Below are 18709 nucleotides of genomic sequence, written 5' to 3'. Positions count from 1 at the left end.
AAAAAAAAAAAAAAAAAAAAAAAAAAAAAAAAAAAAAAAAAAAAAAAAAAAAAAAAAAAAAAAAAAAAAAAAAAAAAAAAAAAAAAAAAAAAAAAAAATATATATATATATATATATATATATATAAAATTAACTAAATTCAGAGAATAAAAGAAAATATACTAAATATATTCAAAAATATTATATAACCAAATCTGGAAAATAAGAAGAAATATAAAAAAAAATAATAAATAATAAATTCTTTTATTAAAATATATTATTAATTAAATTCTGAAAACAAGAGAAAATATACCAAAATACTAATCAAATTCTAACAATAAGAAAAAATATAAAAATATATTAACAATAAAATTCTGAAACAAAAAGAAAATATATTAAATATAATAAATCAAATTCAAAAAATAAGTTAAAATATACGAAATATATTATAAACCAAGATACAAGACTATTAACTCCTAAAAAAATATACAAAATATATTGTTAATTAAATTTTGTCGGTAATAACTGATTCTTAAAAATAAATATACAAAATATACTACTAATTAAATCTAAAACTTACATTTACAAAGCAATCGTGAAAATAGAGGTATAAAATTAAAAGCATTTGAACGCATGCATATACGTTTGAAATTTAATTAAAATAATAATAAAATATTAATTTTATCGACCAAAATACAATAATACAATTTCAAACTATTTAAAATAGAGGGTTTAAAGAACAAGTACGAAGGGAAGTCTAGACTCAAATGTGACCGGAATCCCTATAGCCAATAACCCACATGTGTCTCCACCTGGACCGCTACATCAAGCTCCACCTGAAAAGAAAACTGGAGTAACAGGGTTGAGTATATAAAATATACTGAGTAAGCAGCTTACTGGTAGTTCATAGTTCGTTCTTTAAGTCTTATAAAATGAATTTTGTTCATTTACAGTCTTGCGCTGTTTTAGAAGTTCGTTCCTACGAGTAAGTTGTTTATAGGTTACACTCTAGGTTAGTTTGTTCCACCTAAGCTCAACTTAAGATATTTTCGTGGATGTTAGTTCAATTTCTTAGTTCCTCCACCTATATCGACCTCCGACCCTTAGAATTTTGTTAACTTCTCTAGGCCTCATGATCAGTTGTTTCTACTAGTCTCTTCCATCATCATCATAGTTCCCACCTTAAATTGTAGGCGTTCGAGACGCGACCTCAATATCAGTCTCAGGGGATTCATGTATTCTAAGATTTGGCCATCTCTCAAGGGTACTACTGCAAACCCCTATCGCTCGTGACAGGTTCACTAAGAAGAAACTAACTAACAATCCCCTGTATAACCGCTAAAATCATATACATATACAATAGAGACATAATGTAGTGACATAACACATGGATACCTAGTCACTGTTTCAGTTTCGCTCGAATTGGAGCTCAACTCATATCTTCTTCAAAAAATGTGCACCATAACGTTCAACGTACTCTTACATATAACAAATCAACTAAGTGAGCCAACCAATTTGGAAAGTTCATAAGCCATTGTGCGATACTCACTCTCACCATTGAGTGAGTCAACCAATTCGAAATCGTGTAGTCGTTGGGCAGATGACGTATACCCAAGCCTTTAGTCTCGCTTTGAGAAAGAAATTTTAGAAAACGAAGCAGAGAGATTTTTTGAAACATAGTTTGAAGGCAATGTTGAAAGTAATGATATAAACTAGTAAGTAAGAAACATAACACAACGACTTAGATAACATATAACTAAGAACTGACGACTAGTTAGTACTGAGGCATTTCAAGCCTACCAGGTGTAGACATGATTTTGGGGAAACGTCGTACTGCTGCTTTGAATTTTTTAAATTTTTTTATAAAGTTTAATTTGCCTATTAAATAATTCAATAAATAAAATCCAATTAAACTTGTATAAATTAATAAAAAGAATTCAATAAAACTTAATTAAAAAAGAAAAGAAAAAAAGAGAATTAAAAAGTAGAAGGAATTAATTGAATAATAATTTTCAAAGAATTTTCACATCCTTGCGCTGATTATGAATTTTATTTATCAGAAAAAAGGAAGGAAAGGGAAATAACTCGGGAAATTGGAACAGCTTGCCGCAGATCGTCCTCGACTCATGGTTGAGCGTCGTCGGCATCTAGAGGATTCAAGTTTCTGGCTCGACGATGTGTCGAATTGATTCATGTAGATCTACCGTTCTAGCCAGTTGATTCTTCTGGTGGAAATCGCGAGATCTCCATCAATTTCTTATGCTCACCTTGTTTGATCGTGAACAACCTAGCTAGCGGAAGGAAGAATTGTTGATACTAGTGATTTACAGAGCGTTATCGGATTCAAACCAATGGCGGGGGCGGCCTCCGCGCTGTTCCTATTAGATATCAAAGGGCGTGTTCTCATTTGGCGCGACTATCGTGGCGATGTCTCGGCAGTTCAGGCCGAGCGCTTCTTCACCAAACTCATCGAGAAGGAGGTTTTGGATCTTTGTTTAATTTAACCAGTCCCTCTTAGAATCAAAGTCTTATTTACATTTTAGGTTGAGTGATTTAGTTTTTGTTTACTAGTTAATTGATGATAAATGCGACTGAATCAGAGAGAATTGGAGGTGCTCGTTTCGGATTTGTTTCTCTAATGTCATTAGACAGAAGATTCAAATAAGGAAATGGGGAAATACAACGATTTGAATCACTACGGGACAGTTTGTTTAAAATCTGAATTGCATTAGCTTGTCAAGAATCTTGCTATATGATTTCTTATAGTTAGTTCTTTTGATGTTAGGGTGATCCACAATCTCAAGATCCAGTAGTTTACGACAATGGCATAAGCTACATGTTTATTCAGCACAATAACGTGTACCTGATGGTTGCTGCCAGGCAGAATTGCAATGCTGCAAGTCTTCTTTCCTTCTTGCACCGAGTAGTTGATGTGAGTTGTATATATTATTGTAGCGATCTCCAAGAAATTATTTAGGTATTTCAAGCATGTTTAATTCACACGCTATCTTTGTTCCTGAAGTTTCATGGGTCACTAATAGTTCGGAATAGGATTCCTTAAAACTCAAGGCTACTTGTGATCCTTTTTTATTTCTATCAACAGCAGGAGGAATTTTTTTGTTCAATTAGTTTATTTTTCTGGGTTGGTGACTGTGGCAACTGAATTCCAACTTCGTTCCTTATAAAATATATATATGTATGTATGTATGTATATATATAAAGTTCAATTTTGGGGCTTCAGAGAAAATATGTATCATGATGAAAAAGAAAAGTAACAAATGGTTTGACATGGATCGCTATGCTACAGGTCTTCAAGCATTATTTTGAAGAGCTGGAAGAAGAATCACTTAGGGACAACTTTGTTGTGGTGGTAAGATGTGCCTATCACAGATTGAACCATTATAAATTTCTTACATTGTTTACCATAGCATGCTTTGTGATTTATTTCAGGTGGTTAATGATAATATTGATACTTATATTTCTTTGTAGTATGAGTTGCTTGATGAAATCATGGACTTTGGTTATCCTCAATACACTGAGGCAAAGATTCTTAGTGAGTTTATAAAGACTGATGCTTATAGAATGGAGGTTGCTCAGAGGCCACCCATGGCAGTAACAAATGCAGTTTCTTGGCGGAGCGAAGGAATAAATTACAAGAAGAATGAAGTATGTGCTATTTAAACTAATAAGCTGCATATGTTCATTTGTGATTCTTAAAGCTTAATAGGTAATGTCCTGTTCTTATTTTCCAGGTCTTTTTGGATGTGGTGGAGAGTGTTAATATACTTGTCAACAGTAATGGACAAATAATTAGGTCAGACGTTGTTGGGGCATTGAAGATGAGAACTTACTTAAGGTCTGCTCACTGTGCTTCGAGAAATTTACATATTGACATGGACTATGCTTGTACTTGCCTCACTTGTATATTGCATGCAAAATCCTTAACTTTTCCTGTAGTCAAGAAGATTTTTGTAGTCATGGAGACATATAGTTAATTGGTTTACACTCTTTTTTTACTTCGAAAACTCTGAACTGGGAAAGGAACTACTTAGAAAGTATGATTTATTTAGTTGTAGTAAGCTTAGAAGAAGTGTTAACTTAATGTTCAAAGATCCAAACCCTCAAAAGGATGATATTATATGAACCAGTCTCTTTTTATTATTTGAATAAAAAGTTTCTTTTCTCGTTCAAAAAGAAGAAGTGTTAACTTTGAAACACATGAAGATTGTCTGTGGTGTTACCCAAATCTTCATTTCTTTGCTTTCCAGTCTCTCCTTTCAGTGATTTGTTATAATATCCTTTTTCATTCGATTTGTATCTTAGTTAATTGATAAGCAGAATTCAAGATTTGGTTTGTTTGTTGTTAGTGGCATGCCTGAGTGTAAGCTTGGGCTCAACGACAGAGTATTATTGGAAGCACAAGGTCGAACCACAAAAGGAAAAGCTATAGATTTGGAAGACATCAAATTTCACCAGTATGTATCAACCATTTGGTGTTTTTATTTTCTTGAACTAGTAATGTATGTGTATTGAGTTCAGACACTAATGTCATAATGTATGACTTTCAAGTGTTGCCCAAGTTTCTAACTAAATGTTCAACTTTTTGTGTTGTCTTTAGTTCTTAACTAAATGCGTATTTTTTGTTTAGGTGCGTACGCTTGGCTCGCTTTGAAAATGACCGAACCATATCCTTCATACCGCCAGATGGAGCTTTTGATCTCATGACTTATAGACTCAGCACTCAGGTTGGGTATATCCATGTGAATTCTTTTTTCTAGTCGTAGCTGGTCATTTCTACTATTTCGTCATATGATGTGTTTCATCCTTCTGTTGTCAGGTAAAACCTCTTATTTGGGTAGAAGCTCAAGTTGAAAGACATTCAAAAAGCCGTATAGAGATTATGGTAAAAGCAAGAAGCCAGTTCAAGGAGCGTAGGTATTAATATGTCTGTGTTTACTTTATTTGCAAAAGAAAAGTGTTAATAAATTTTTTATCTTCTTGGTTCCTTTCTATTAACCAAAAATTTAATCTTACAGCACTGCAACAAATGTTGAAATTGAGTTGCCTGTGCCAGCGGATGCTACCAACCCAAATGTTAGGACCTCAATGGGGTCTGCTTCTTATGCACCCGAAAATGATGCATTGTGCTGGAAAATTAGATCTTTTCCAGGTGGCAAGGTATTTAAAAGTTTATTTGCATCTCTGTCAATGACATCTTATGCAGGAAGCTAATATTTTCGAAAAAACAGGAGTATATGTTAAGGGCAGAATTCCGCCTTCCTTCCGTTACATCTGAAGAAGCGACTCCAGAAAGAAAAGCACCCATTCGTGTAAAGTTTGAGATACCATATTTCACCGTTTCTGGAATCCAGGTATCCATTTACTTTCTCTCATTCTCGTTATTCATGTTTGCCATTCAAGAACATGTTTAAGACTTGTTTCTCCCCTCTTACTTTTTCATGCATGAAATTCCCTGAAGTTGGCATGTTTTTCTTGAAGGACATCGACATAGTCTTGCATATATTCTGTGAGCATTGTAAGATTGGGTAGATTTGCATTAGTTTCGAGTTCAAATATATGAGCTACATTTTAAAGTTTTTTTCGTTGCATCATGTTTGGTGGAGACTGGACGATATAGATAACCGGGTTAAACATATTCTTCTTGGTGTCGAATTCGTATACATTTTAGGAGATATGATGTTCATCGTGTTAATGTGCAATACCGTGATTTTGTAGGTTCGTTACCTGAAGATTATTGAGAAAAGTGGGTACCAGGCTCTTCCATGGGTGAGATACATCACAATGGCTGGAGAGTATGAACTAAGGCTCATATGAAATCTACGTACTTCGATTTATACACATTTGGTTCTGCAGAGTTCATATGTGGTGGTGAATTATTGAGTTAATAATCACAGGATGAGTTGAAGATTTGTTGTTGTAGAGGATTTGGTGGGGTGGGGAGGGAATTCTGTTTTCCACTCTTGTTTGTGAAGCATATTGCAGCTTTTGTAAGTCCATAGTAACCTTTTCTTTTTCTTTCTTGCTACACACTAGGTGGTCAGGTTGAACTCTGTTTTGCTCATATTGCTTTCAACTAGCTCCATTTCCATCTTGTTCATTCCTGTTATAACCATAGTTATTTCTAAATGCACACTGTTCAACTGTTAAATTTTCTTTATCGTCTGTTATTAACCTATCTAAACCAAGATAGATCAATGTCTAGTTTTTAATTCAACAAGAGGTAAGAATGAAGATTTGAACTTCTAACCTTTTAGTGGATGTTTTATTGCCTTAATGGTTGTTTGATTTTTTTTCACCTTTCAATGACTCCTTTAATTATGTGCAAGGAATTTCCCTCTTCGAGATAGGATCGTAGGTAGCATGATCGACCGACCAATAGGTCTTTTTGGCATTTGAAGAGGTAGAATGGGTTTTTCCTATAAATAGTCATAGTATCACACTCGTCCCTATATAGATAGGAGTATAATAGATGATTTATAACTTCCCAACGGTATAAAAGAAGTCTAAAAGAGGAGTATAATAGATGATTTATAACTTCCCAACGGTATAAAAGAAGTCTAAAAGAAGTCGAGATCTTGAGGTTAAAAAAGAGAAAGAAGTTGAGACCAAAGGAGTTACAAAATTACGAAGTCGAACTCAAAGTTTAAACTAATAGATTGAAACGGATATTTCTTCATGATTAATCCAAATCATTATAATTAAATTTTTAGAATTAAACCAAAATACAACTATTAGTACTTGAGGACAATTAAATTTTTTAAGATATGAGTTATATATATATATATATAAAGACGCAGATAGACGAGTATAGCTCAATGGGCTTTAGATTTAGGCCCAATTAATCGGCCCAAATTAGGAGCACCCCCCTCGCTTTTTGGAACGTTAGGGTTTTTGATTGAATTCAGGATCTGTAGTAAAACCATTTCGTCGCTGGCGGAGGGAAGTGCCGGAAAATGGCGTTACTTCTACGGCAGCTCAGTCGCACCAAGAATGTGGCAAAGAGGTCGACGAAGAAGTATCTGGAGGAACCACTGTATGTGAGGCTTTTTAAAGATGGTGGCTCAGAGAAGAGCGTTCGGCTACAGTTGAATGTTTTCCTCAAGAGTCGCAAGCGAGTTTTCAAATGGGAGGTTGGAGATACGCTCAAGAAGCTTCGCGATAGGAAGCTGTATTATCCTGCTCTCAAGGTTCGCTAAACTAAATTCTTTTAATTCTGCAGTATGGATGCGAAATATGTGGATCAATGTTGTTGTTATGACTCTGTTCTAGTCGTCTTAGCTTGGCATGATTTCAGTTTTAGGCACTGTTTCAACTCCTCTTGTTCGATCAGTTAAACCACCGAAATCTAAACAGCTCGAAAATAGCTTCATAATCAATTTTGATTTCTTATCTTTTCCTCCTAGCTTGTTTTCGGTGAATTTACTTAACTGCCGTGATCTCGAATCTTGATAGATACCTCATGCCCTTTGATCCAACTCCATTTCCATCATTCTTCTTGGTGAAAGCTTTAGTTTACATTTTGTAAGGATTTAGTCCTGTGATTTTAAAAATCTAACAATTAAGTTCTTAGTATAAAGAAAAACATTACAAAAACATTAACATTTTTTCTGGAGAAGTTTTTTATGGTTGAATGGAGCCAAATCAGCAGATTCACCTTCAGTGGTCAAAAACATTTTGTATGTTGATCATATCATTATTTGCTCTAGGAACTTCTTCGTTACATTTCTTTACTTGTGCGCAGTGCAAAAATGACTGAATTGAGGCTTCTAATAGCATCTCTACATTTCTGATATAAACGATTATTTTCTTCCATTTCCTTTTCTATTATTATGGCAAATGATCTTATCTTTCTTGCTTATATTGCTTATGTAAAACAATTATTCTGAAAAGAAACTGTGATATAGCTTTCAGAAACTATGGCCAAAAGGAGCATGAACAAAACAGTAAGTGATCAAGCAAGACATCTTGATTTATTAGGCAAGGCTCGAGGAATTGCTGCCGCCGAGAGCTTCTTTGTTAGTCTTCCCGAATCATCAAAGAATCATCTTTGCTATGGTTCTCTTCTCAACTGTTACTGCAAGGAATTAATGACTGAAAAAGCTGAAGCTATCTTGGAGAAAATGAAGGAACTCAACCTAACTGTGACCTCCATGCCATACAATAGCCTTATGACACTATACACAAAAACTGGGCAGCCAGAAAAAGTTCGTGCAATCATACAGGAAATGAAGGCGGCCAACGTATTGTTTGATACCTATACATATAATGTGTGGATGAGGGCACTTGCTGCTTCAAATGACATCTCTGGTGTGGAAAGGGTTATTGATGAGATGAAGAGGGACGGCAGAGCTGTGGGAGATTGGACAACATATAGCAACTTAGCCTCAATTTATGTTGATGCTCACATGTTCGACAAGGCAGGCAACGCGCTGAAGGAATTGGAGAAGAGAAACGCTTGTCGAGATCTTTCTGCGTTCCAGTTCCTGATTACGTTGCATGGACAAATGGGTAACCTGCTCGAAGTCTATAGAGTTTGGCGCTCATTAAGGTTAGCCTTTCCAAACACTGCAAATATAAGCTATCTCAACATGATCCAAACTCTGATAAAGTTGAAAGACTTACCTGGCGCAGAGAAATGTTTCAAGGAATGGGAATCAGGATGCTCAACTTATGATATTAGGATTGCAAATGCTCTTATAGGAGCTTATGCCAAGGAGGGTTTGCTAGAGAAGGCTATCGAACTCAAGGTTCGAGCCCGACAAAGAGGGGCTAAACCTAACGCGAAAACTTGGGAAATTTTTATGGATTATTATCTCAAAAATGGAGAATTTAAACTGGCAGCTGATTGTGTTGCCAAAGCAGTATCCAAAGGTAGACTAGATGAGGGGAAATGGGTGCCATCGCCTGAGGTTATTAGAACATTCATGAGCCATTACGAGCAAGAAAAAGATGTTGATGGTGCAGAGAGCTTTGTTGAAACAGTAAAGAAAAGTGTAGACAGTTTAGAATCAGAGGTCTTTGAATCATTGATAAGAACGTATTCTGCAGCAGGAAGGAGAAGTTGTATGATGAGTCGTAGGTTGAAGATGGAGAATGTGGAGGTCAGTGAGGCCTGCAAGAAGCTGCTCGACGAAATATCGATTGAATGAGCGTTTGTTGAACAACAAAGTTTTATGATTTAGAGAATTCCAAGGTTTGAGGAATTGAATTTTTCAGTGGTTATTTGATATTAAGGACTTCCTCTTCTATTTCAATTTGAATTTTTACCATTTAGAGAATTCCAAGCTCTGTTTCTGTAAGATTTACAATAAATTATTATGAACAGAGAGGGAGAGATGGAAGGCTGTGTTCCCAGTTCCAATACAAACACTCAAAAAAACTGTCTTTTCTGCCTCAAAATTTTTGGGTATGAAAATCTCTTCTTTCTTTTTCTTTATATATATATATATATACACACACATATATATATTTGTTCTTCATGTCAGCTGTTTCAGAAAAAAAGAAAAAAACATCATTTTTGCCATTTTATAAATATATTCTAAACTGACACAAACGGAAAAAAATCCGACAAAATTAAAACTTAGAAACACTAAGGTGTGAAAGCCTCTCACTAATAGACTTGCACTCGCAAGGGAAAAATTCAAAGAGAACAAGCTCCGAGGGGACATTGGTTGGGAGAAGAACAAAACACGAGTGTTAAACTTCTTCCCTGAGAGGGAAAAGCTGAAAGAGAATAATATGTAGCTGAGTTTAATTTGGTTAAAGACTGACTTATGACCTTTGTTGGAAGAGTCACTTCTTACTTTTCTTCCAAATCTCTGAACCGTACTCGCCCTCAACATATCAGTTTCCGTCGATCTTCTGATCGGAACTGTTCTTCCCGTCCCCTCCGAAGAGAATTCTTCAGACATGCTCCATAATTGGAACATTTCTGTCTCTACCTCACTGGAATGGCTTCGGTCATATGGTCTCTCCAGCGAATCCTGAAACAAAATTTTCATCATTAAAATGAAAACCCATTTCGGGAACTTAGGCTCAGATTCCTTGAATTTACCAATGGGTTTTTTCCTTTGAGCAATGGATGATCAAAAGAAAGTTGTCGATGAGTTTCAACACAATTTATAAGGTCATCATCCGGACTTTGCACCCAAATAAAAATATCATAATCAAGCTCCAAAACAGAGGAGATTAAACAACAAAGTAATAAACGTGAATGGTCTTGAGAGGGAACTTGTTAATTATGTTGAGATGAGCTCGAATTAGCTTCAACTTCTTCAATTGATTCTCCGACCGAACGCCTCTGTATGGTTACTGGGACGGATTTTTTTTTGTCGAGACAACAAAACGAGGAAACAACAAGAAGGGAAAAAACGAGAATAGGAAGAAAAGGACGGTGGAAAGTTTTAGAATCCATATTTAATCCAAGAAAAACATGGGTCATTGTCTTTTGTGTTTGTCTTCTTCTTTTTCTTCATATAATATATATGATAGTGCTTGCGTTCAGCAAATCCCATTTTGTTGACGCGTGTGAGGGCACGAAACACGATGAGCAATCCCAAGGGAACAAAAGAGATGGTTGTAAATTTTCTGATATTCCCCACCTCAATCAAACTAGACACACTTGATTTTAGTATTCAGGAGGCGCTCAACATCAACTTGGAACTGCAAAAGTATACGAGGAGCTTCTGTACATTCATGCATCAAATATATCCACGAAAATTTGCTGAAATTATCAATGAAGCTGATATAATATTTAAAGCCCCCAACAGATGGAGGTGCCAAATTTCAAACATCCGAAAAAATTAGTTCCAAACGTGACGAAGACCGATGAAAAGAACTAGTGTATGGTAACTGATGACTTTTTGCTGACATGTCTTATAAACTTGCAAAGGTGACTCACTAGCATACGAAATATTATTGAGACGCAAAATTGACTTCACTACTTGAGATGAAGAATGTCCAAGATGTGCATGCCATTGAGCATGAGAAGTAGATCTACTCACTAAGGCGTGCTTGAGATCATCAACATCAGATGACTTGATAGGATAGAGACCAGACTCACAGCTCCCGTCTAAAAATTTTTAATCCACCGTCGATCCTTAATAGAAAAATGCAAAGGATGGTATGTTCGATAAAAGGTTGTGGCTTTTTTTATGTTATTCATGTTTTACTTAAACTTAGTGAGTTGAATCCTGTTTTTAGGCTATCTGAATTAAGGATGCACGTACTATGGAAGAGCGTATTTTTAGCTTTCAGTCATCTTTCGGGCAAGATTTATTGGCCACTCCCGTCAATTTTCCAATGTAATTTGTTTTAAATAGTCAAAATCCAAAGCTTTCATTCTCTCTCTTATTTTCTCCAGCTTTGTGTTTGTTTCTTCCAACAAAATTTCTTCGGCTATTTCTCCTCCGTCAAACGATTTCCTCTCACGCTGATTTGTTCAGTTGAAAGGCATCATGGTATTCAAAGAAAAGTCATTATCACGGGAAAATTTATGAACAGAAATTAGATGTTTGGAAATTTCAAAGAACATGCAAAATATTACGCAATGCAAGAGCACGATCAACCGTATTAATTGAAAAATGACCCGTATGCAAAATCTGCAAACCTACTCTATTTTGAACTTGAACCTTTTCGGCTCCATGATAGCATTCACACACAACGAGACGATCCAGGTCACTGGTGATATGATCAGTGGCATTTGTGTCGTTGTACCAATTTGGATCAATCTTGTAGGAGGAAGTAGCCACCAGTGTCGCAAAAGGAGGTTTTTCTTGATAGGACTCATCCATCATATACCAGCAACGAACGACAATATGCCCACTTTACCGCAGATCTGGCAGGAAGAACGAGCATAAGGGTCACGATGATCACCAGTAGGATGAGAGGGCACGCCGCTTCGTTAGCGGCCAGAAAATCAGGAGATGCAGCTCCAATAATAGAAGATTCTTACTATGTATAGATACAACGTCTTCTACATTTAACCCCCGAATCATTAAAGAATTATCGTTTTCTTCTAACTGTTACCGCAATGAACTAATGACTGAAAAAGTGAAGCTATCTTGGAGAAAATGAAAGGAACCCAACCTACCTGTGACCTCCATGCCATACAATAGCCTTATGACACTATACACAAAAATTGGGCAGCAAGAAAAAGAACGTGCAATCATGTTTGATACCTATACATATAATGTCTATCGTTCTAACTATCAAGGTCGTTTCATTCCCTTTTTTATTCTCTATTTAAATCTAAATTTATCTCAACGTAATTTGGTTATTAGGTATTTTCACATTCTAATTTCAACTCGTTCTATAAGGTCTTTTCATTCCCTTTTTTCTTCTAAATGAGATTTTATCTCGACACTGTCTAACTCTCTCTCCAATCAAAGTTTTTTTCACACTTTCATTCTGCCCGGCTCTGCTTAGGAGAAGTCTCGAACTTGTGGATCTTTAATAAATATCACAATTATATTCCAACTATATATTTCTTTCATAAAAAATTTACAAGGGTCACATTTGTTCTCCAGTCTTAGTGATCTAAATTTGAAAGGACCAAAAAAATAAAAATAAAAATAAAAACCTCAAATTGAAGCTTGAATATTATAGGACTCTCCACCAAACTGTATCGTCGTTGCGTGGCTTTGAAGGTGAGTGAACAAAATCGCCGGCCAGTACCCGACCAGCACACCCGACCCAAATTCCAACCACCAATTCTCATGCTTCGGATCCTTTGAACAACCACAAACAACAACCCCCAATTCAATTTGGACTCACAATCTTCAAGAAAAGGCATGAAATTGAAATGGGTTACCTTCCAAACCAGTAAACTGATATCCAGTTGGGCGCCATTGTATGAGGAAGTTGGAGCAATTGTAGCTCCAATGGCGATTCTACGGTTGGTCGAAGTCTCGACAGAGTAAATTGTAGCAGCCTATTGCTTGATATGCGTAAGACTGTTTATCCAAAAAGTATATTTCATTTTCAATTTGTATTTGTTGCTAATTTTTGTGTTTTAATGTTCTTACTATCCAATAAGTGAAGAATCTTGGATTGTTGTCTCTATACAGCTACGGGTTAACCTGTAGAGAAAAGTTAGGCGTATAATTGAAATTTGTATGGATTAGAAGATTGAATGTGTTTAGAAAGTTGCCTGCCACCCAGCTTCAATGATGTTGAGATCATGTGGGAATGAACTGGAGACGAGCCACATCTGTGAGAGATTGAACTCGTACCGATAGCTGACCCGCGGCTTTCATACGTTCATGCTTGCCTTCACTCTGTAGTACAGTCCTCCACTTACAAACCCCACTGCATACTGACACCAACAAAATTTACATTCATTTCCATTTGGGTTTCTCCAAAATCTTAAAATTTAGAAGAGATGACTCAGATTTGGAGAAAAAGACATGAGATCCTACATCTACTAGGAAGGAGAACATCGGTTAGGGAGAAGAACGAAACACCTTTTACAAGAGTGTGGAAACCTCTTACTAGCTGAGAGTTTTTAAAAATCTTGAGGGAAGCATGAGAGGGAAAAACCCAAAGAGAATAATATCGGCTACGAGTGAACTTGGGCCGTTTGGTATCAGAGCCAGACACCGGGTGATGTGCCAGCGAGGAGATTGAGCGCCAAAGTGGGTGGACAAAGGCGGTGTGTCAACAAGGATGCTGACCCGAAGGGAGTAGATTGGGAGGTCCCACTTTGATTGGTTGGGAGATCCTACATTCTTTGGGAGGAAAACTAAACACCCTTTAAAGGTGTGGAAGCTTCTCACTAATAGAGTTGGCATGCGAACGGGAAAAGTCCAAAGAAAACAGGTCCTGAGAAGGTGGATTGTGAATTCCTCGCATTGGTTGAAAGAAGAACGAAACACCCTTTCTATAAGAGTGTTTAATTTCTTCCCCGAAAGGGAAAAACCGAAAAAGAACAATATCGACTAGTAGCTGAGTTTAATTTGGTTAAAGACTAACCTCATGGCCTTTGGTGGGAGAGTCTCTTCTTACTTTTCTTCCAAATCTCTTAACTGAACTCGCTCTCAACATATCCTTTTATGTCGTTCTTCTGATCAGAACTGTCCCTTCTGGGCAGAATTCTTCGGTCATACGGTCTCTCCGGCGGATCCTGAAACAAAATTTCCATCATAAAAACAAAACCCATTTCGAAAATTTAGCCTTAGGTTACTTGAACTTACCAATGGCTTCTTTCTTTGGAGCAATGGATTTCAAAAGTGAGGTGCTTATGAGTTTCAACACAATCTATAAAGTCATCATCGGACTCTGCACCCAAATAAAAGCATAAAATTTGTGAGGATGGCTAAATGCTTAAAGCAAACCAATTCCTCTGTGATTTCTACCTCTTCACCCTATTGACCTCCAAATCACCTTTCGTCATACTCTGTACATACAACCTCACATTTTTCAACCCAATCGATTTTCCCCTTGGCCAATATAGTCTCTCTCATTTTCTTCCCAATCAACCTTCATCCTTCACATAAACCCTAACCTAAACCTATCAACCTTTTGCAGAGATTTACCTTCGGAATCTGGGTGCCGCACTGGCATATTCGCCAACCAAGTTGTCGCCGCCCTTCCTGCCAAAATTGGCTTCTTCGCCCGATGAGGCGACTCTTCCGACTGCCCTTCTCGCCAAAATTGGCTCCTTCGCCCAATGTGGCGACTCTTCCGACTTCAACATTGTCTTTGTCCCTTGCTCTAGGTTTCCCCTTCTACTTCTTGGGGTTAGAAATATTCTCACCAGAGCCAAGGCAGCATCATCGCTAAGCGACAATCCCTCTTCATGGGTTAGACATATTCTCGCCGAAGCCAAGGCAGCATCGCCGCTGAGCGGCGATCCCTCTGCAATTTTTGATGGCCAAGAACCGGGTTGTTAGCATCTTCATGAAAAGTGTTTCTCAACCTCTTTGAATTTTTCAGATTCAAGCTTCACGTTCGTTTAAATCCGACGCTTAGCTTGCGGTGGGGTGTTAAGGATATTTAGTAATAAATTATAGTTTACCATATATATTATATTTGATATTTTATTATAAGGCAAATATCTAATATTTGTCTTATTATCATAGGTATCTAAAGTTATTTCCATTTATTACTATTTTCATATCCTGGTAATTCATTTGATTATAAATAAGATAACTTTCACACCATTTAGGTGTGGTGGATTAATCAAACATTCACATAGCTGCGCAACAACACTAAATCAATTTGAAATGAACAAAATTTCGGAATTAGTCCCTAGGCCTTCTAGTATTTTCATTATTTGAGCTGTTTTTAGAAATAAAATTGATGCCAATTGGAATATCGTTGGAAATAAAGCTAGACTTATAGCTCAAGGTTAATGTCGAGAGGGAAGGTATAGACTATGAAGAAACTTTTGCACCCATTGATAGATTAGAAGCTATTAGAATGTTACTCGCTTTTAATTCCTACGAAAATTTTATATTGTATCAAATGGATGCAAAAAGTAGATTCTTAAATGGTTATATTATGGAGGAAGTTTATGTAGAACGTATTTGAAAATTTTTATTTTACGCCGGATGCATATAAGTTTTAAAAGGCTCTTGATGGCTTAAAACAAGCTCAACTTGGTATGATAGACTTATTAATTTTCTTAGTGGGAATGATTTTACAATAGGTAAACTCGGCACTACTCTTATTGTTAAATCAAGAAAGTTGATGAGTATGACGGGAGGGCTTAGTTTCTTTCTTGTAATTCAAATCAAACAACTCCAATGAGCACATCCACTGAGCTTGACCCGGATGAAAAAGGTAAATGTGTGGATATTAAATCTTATAGAGGTACGATTGGGTCGCCATTGGACCCGATATTATGTTTAGTGTATGTTTTTGTGCTCGGTTTCAATCCTGTTTTAAGGAATCTCATTTACCGGCAATTAAAAGAATATTTAAATATTTACTTGAGACTATTAATTTAGTATGGTAGTATCCAAGAAATGTTGAGTTTAAATTGGTAGGATATTGGGATGAATTTTGCTAGAAATTTACTTGATCGTAAAAGTACCCGTGGAACTTGTCAATTTCTTGGCAATTCATTAGTTTCTTGGTTTAGTAAAAAGCAAAATTTGGTTGCCTTAGCTAATACCGAAGCGGAATATACTACAGTTGGCAGTTGTTGTGCTCAAATTCTTTGGACGAAACAAACTATTGGTGATTTTGGATAAAAATTTGATAGTGTGCCAATATTTTGTGATAACATTCTCCTGTAAATAGTGTGCCAATAGTGTGCCAAGGAGTTGCAGTCGAAACAAGATACCGGACGTAATAATATGACCGTAAAATTGACATCATGGACCAATCAAAGTATGACATTTATTACCGGAGAGTATCAAATGGTGGAGTTTCTAATTACTTTTTAAAAAATAGAAATAAAATTACTTATACATCCTATATAATTTGAATTATAAAAAATATAAAAAAAGAAAAATCCAAATTCAAATCGTTTTTTAATATTTTTATACTATATTATATTATTATATTATTATATTTTAAAAAAACAAAAAATAAATAAATAAAACTTTAAGTGTGTTACTGCAAAATTCAAATACTTGTACCGGTTTGATCATAAGTCGTGGAAATTATTGAGTTTGCTCTTGAACTCGTAAAAAGAGCTGTGTAGCGATTGAGCTCTTATTCGAGGAAAGAGTAAAGTTTGTTCTCGCTTTGAGTAGGTGGTCGAGTTTGACTAACCTACTCAAAAACTATGGCGTTATATTTTTTAACTCTTTCCTATTTTATCTCGAAATTGTTCGGGTGATTTAATGCATGTTCTAAGTTTTTCATAATTGCTCATGGATATTTATTGAACTATTCTACTGTAATTATTATTATTTTTTTTTTATCCCGGTTAGATAATTTTTTTTATCCATGTATAAAAGGTAGTGCGAGTGGTGATTAGGAAGGGATAGGAGATGAAGATGAGAAATATAACTCATGTCTCGACCTCGTTTACCTATCAAGGATTTTTGATTCCTTCTTTTATTCTTTGTTTAAATGAGATTTCATCTCGACCCTTTTCAACTATTAGGGTTTTTTCACTCTCTTCTCGTTCTCGCTCACATTCTGCCCCGTTCTAACTATCAAATTGACCCCACGAGAAAATTAAATTAATTACGGGCACTTCACATTTCTTCCCGGCCCTCCATAGTAAAAGTAATTTCCCCAAACTCTATCATTCCGAGGTTGAATATTATAGCAATTGGGATGATCTGCCCAAACCTTCAAATCCGACAATGGAATCAACCTATTATCCAAATTCACAACCTTCATATTACGAAAATAAGAAGCTTTTCGGAACTCTTCGCCGGCGAAATGTCCACTCCCCATTTCCGTCGCCGTGTGAAATCCCCACCACCTCTTATTCACCACCTCTCCGCCAAACTGTATCTTCGTTGCGTGGCTTCGAAGGTGAGTGAACAAAATCGCCGGCCAGTACCCGATCAGCCCATCCGACCCATATTCCAACCACCAATCCCCGTGCTTCGGATCCTTTGAACAACCACAAACAACAACCCCCAATTCAATTTGGACTCACAATCTTCAAGAAAAGGCATGAAATTGAAATGGGTTACCTTCCAAACCAGTAAACTGATATCGAATTGGGCGCCGTTGTAGGAGGAAGTTGGAGCAATTGCAGCTCCAATGGCGATTCTGCGGTTGGTTTGAACGAAGCCTGGACATATTAGATTGTAGCAGCCTGTTGCTTGATATGCGTCGGACTGTTCATCCAAAAAGTTACCGTCATTTCATTTTCAATCTGATTTTGTTGCTAATTTTTGTGTTTTAGTGTTCTTACGGTCCAATAAGTGAAGAATCTTGGATTGTTGTCTCCATACATCTTGGGGTAAACCTGTAGAGAAAAGTTAGGCATAGGATTAAAATTTGTATGGATTAGAAGATTGAATCGGTTTAGAAAGTTACCTGCCACCCAGCTTCAATGGTGTTGAGATCCTGTGGGAATGTACCGGAGACGAGCCATATCTGTGAGAGGCTGAACTCGTATCGATAGTTGACCCGCGGCTTCCATACGTTCATCCTTGCCTGGGCTCCGTAGTACTGTCCTCCACTTACAAACCCCACTGCATACTGCCCCCAACAAAATTTACAACAAAATCTTAAAATTTACGAGGGAGGACTCTATATTTTGGAGAAAAATACGTGAGATCCCACGTATGCTAGGAAGGAGAACATCGGTTAGGGAGAAGAACGAAACGCCTTCTATAAGGGTATGGAAACCTCCTGCTAGCTGAGGCTTTTTAAAAATCTTGAGGGAAGCTCGAAAAGGAATAACCCCAAAGAGGATAATATCTGCTAGCGGTGAGCTTGGGCCGTTTGGTATAGAGCAAGACATCGGGCGATGTGTCAGCGAGGAGATTGAGCCCCAAAGTGGGTGGACAAAGGCAGTGTGTCAACAAGGACGCTCGGTCCCCCCGAAGGGAGTAGATTGAGAGATCCCACTTTGATTGGAGAAGGAAATGATTGCAAGAGGGTGGATTGTGAGATCCCACATTCGTTGGGAGGAAACTTTATAAACGTGTGGAGGCCTCCCACTCATAGACTTGCACCCGAAAAGGAAAAGTCGAAAGAGAACAGGCCCCGATGGGGTAGATTGTGGGATCCCCACATTGGTTGAGAGAAGAACTAAACACCCTCTTTATAAGAGTGTTAAACTTCTTCC

The 18709-nt window shown here is 36.7% G+C and overlaps 3 protein-coding genes and 1 pseudogene across 3 annotated transcripts in view; 2 read left to right on the top strand and 2 right to left on the bottom strand.

The window, feature by feature from the left end:
* Positions 1 to 2027: 2027 nt before the first annotated feature.
* LOC111466478 (AP-1 complex subunit mu-2-like) lies at positions 2028 to 6152 on the top strand. Its single transcript, XM_023111145.1, has 11 exons — positions 2028 to 2459; positions 2765 to 2911; positions 3287 to 3349; positions 3469 to 3645; positions 3732 to 3835; positions 4347 to 4454; positions 4628 to 4724; positions 4817 to 4914; positions 5016 to 5157; positions 5229 to 5351; positions 5716 to 6152. Exons 1-11 carry the CDS (start codon positions 2331 to 2333, stop codon positions 5812 to 5814), a joined length of 1287 nt encoding a protein of 428 aa, XP_022966913.1. The 5' UTR covers positions 2028 to 2330; the 3' UTR covers positions 5815 to 6152.
* A 743-nt stretch (positions 6153 to 6895) lies between these two features.
* Positions 6896 to 9399, top strand: LOC111466477 (pentatricopeptide repeat-containing protein At1g60770). The gene is made up of 2 exons (XM_023111144.1): positions 6896 to 7187; positions 7905 to 9399. The coding sequence occupies exons 1-2, from the start codon at positions 6954 to 6956 to the stop codon at positions 9147 to 9149; spliced, it is 1479 nt and encodes a 492-aa protein (XP_022966912.1). The 5' UTR covers positions 6896 to 6953; the 3' UTR covers positions 9150 to 9399.
* A 3182-nt stretch (positions 9400 to 12581) lies between these two features.
* Positions 12582 to 15398, bottom strand: LOC111466318 (annotated as a pseudogene).
* Positions 15399 to 17142: 1744 nt separating this feature from the next.
* Positions 17143 to 18709, bottom strand: part of LOC111466317 — a 2268-nt gene continuing 701 nt past the window's right edge. The window contains exons 4-7 of the mRNA XM_023110921.1: positions 17953 to 18117; positions 17828 to 17881; positions 17604 to 17750; positions 17143 to 17520 (exon numbers count right to left, since the gene is read on the bottom strand). Coding sequence (XP_022966689.1) covers positions 17143 to 17520; positions 17604 to 17750; positions 17828 to 17881; positions 17953 to 18117 — 744 coding nt within the window. The remainder of the gene's footprint in view (positions 17521 to 17603; positions 17751 to 17827; positions 17882 to 17952; positions 18118 to 18709) is intronic.

This window comes from Cucurbita maxima, unplaced genomic scaffold (assembly GCF_002738345.1).
Source record: "Cucurbita maxima cultivar Rimu unplaced genomic scaffold, Cmax_1.0 Cma_Scf00031, whole genome shotgun sequence".
NCBI lineage: Eukaryota > Viridiplantae > Streptophyta > Magnoliopsida > Cucurbitales > Cucurbitaceae > Cucurbita > Cucurbita maxima.
Note: the sequence above shows the minus strand (reverse complement) of the source record. Positions and strands in the feature narration are given on the sequence as shown.

Bases quoted from the DNA above. Each gene is read 5' to 3' on its own strand.
- LOC111466478 (XM_023111145.1), top strand. From the start codon at position 2,331: ATGGCGGGGGCGGCCTCCGCGCTGTTCCTATTAGATATCAAAGGGCGT. The intron at 3,350-3,468 runs GTAAGATGTGCC...ATTTCTTTGTAG, and splicing joins GGGACAACTTTGTTGTGGTG to TATGAGTTGCTTGATGAAAT. The intron at 5,158-5,228 runs GTATTTAAAAGT...TCGAAAAAACAG, and splicing joins GATCTTTTCCAGGTGGCAAG to GAGTATATGTTAAGGGCAGA.
- LOC111466477 (XM_023111144.1), top strand. From the start codon at position 6,954: ATGGCGTTACTTCTACGGCAGCTCAGTCGCACCAAGAATGTGGCAAAG. The intron at 7,188-7,904 runs GTTCGCTAAACT...ACTGTGATATAG, and splicing joins TGTATTATCCTGCTCTCAAG to CTTTCAGAAACTATGGCCAA.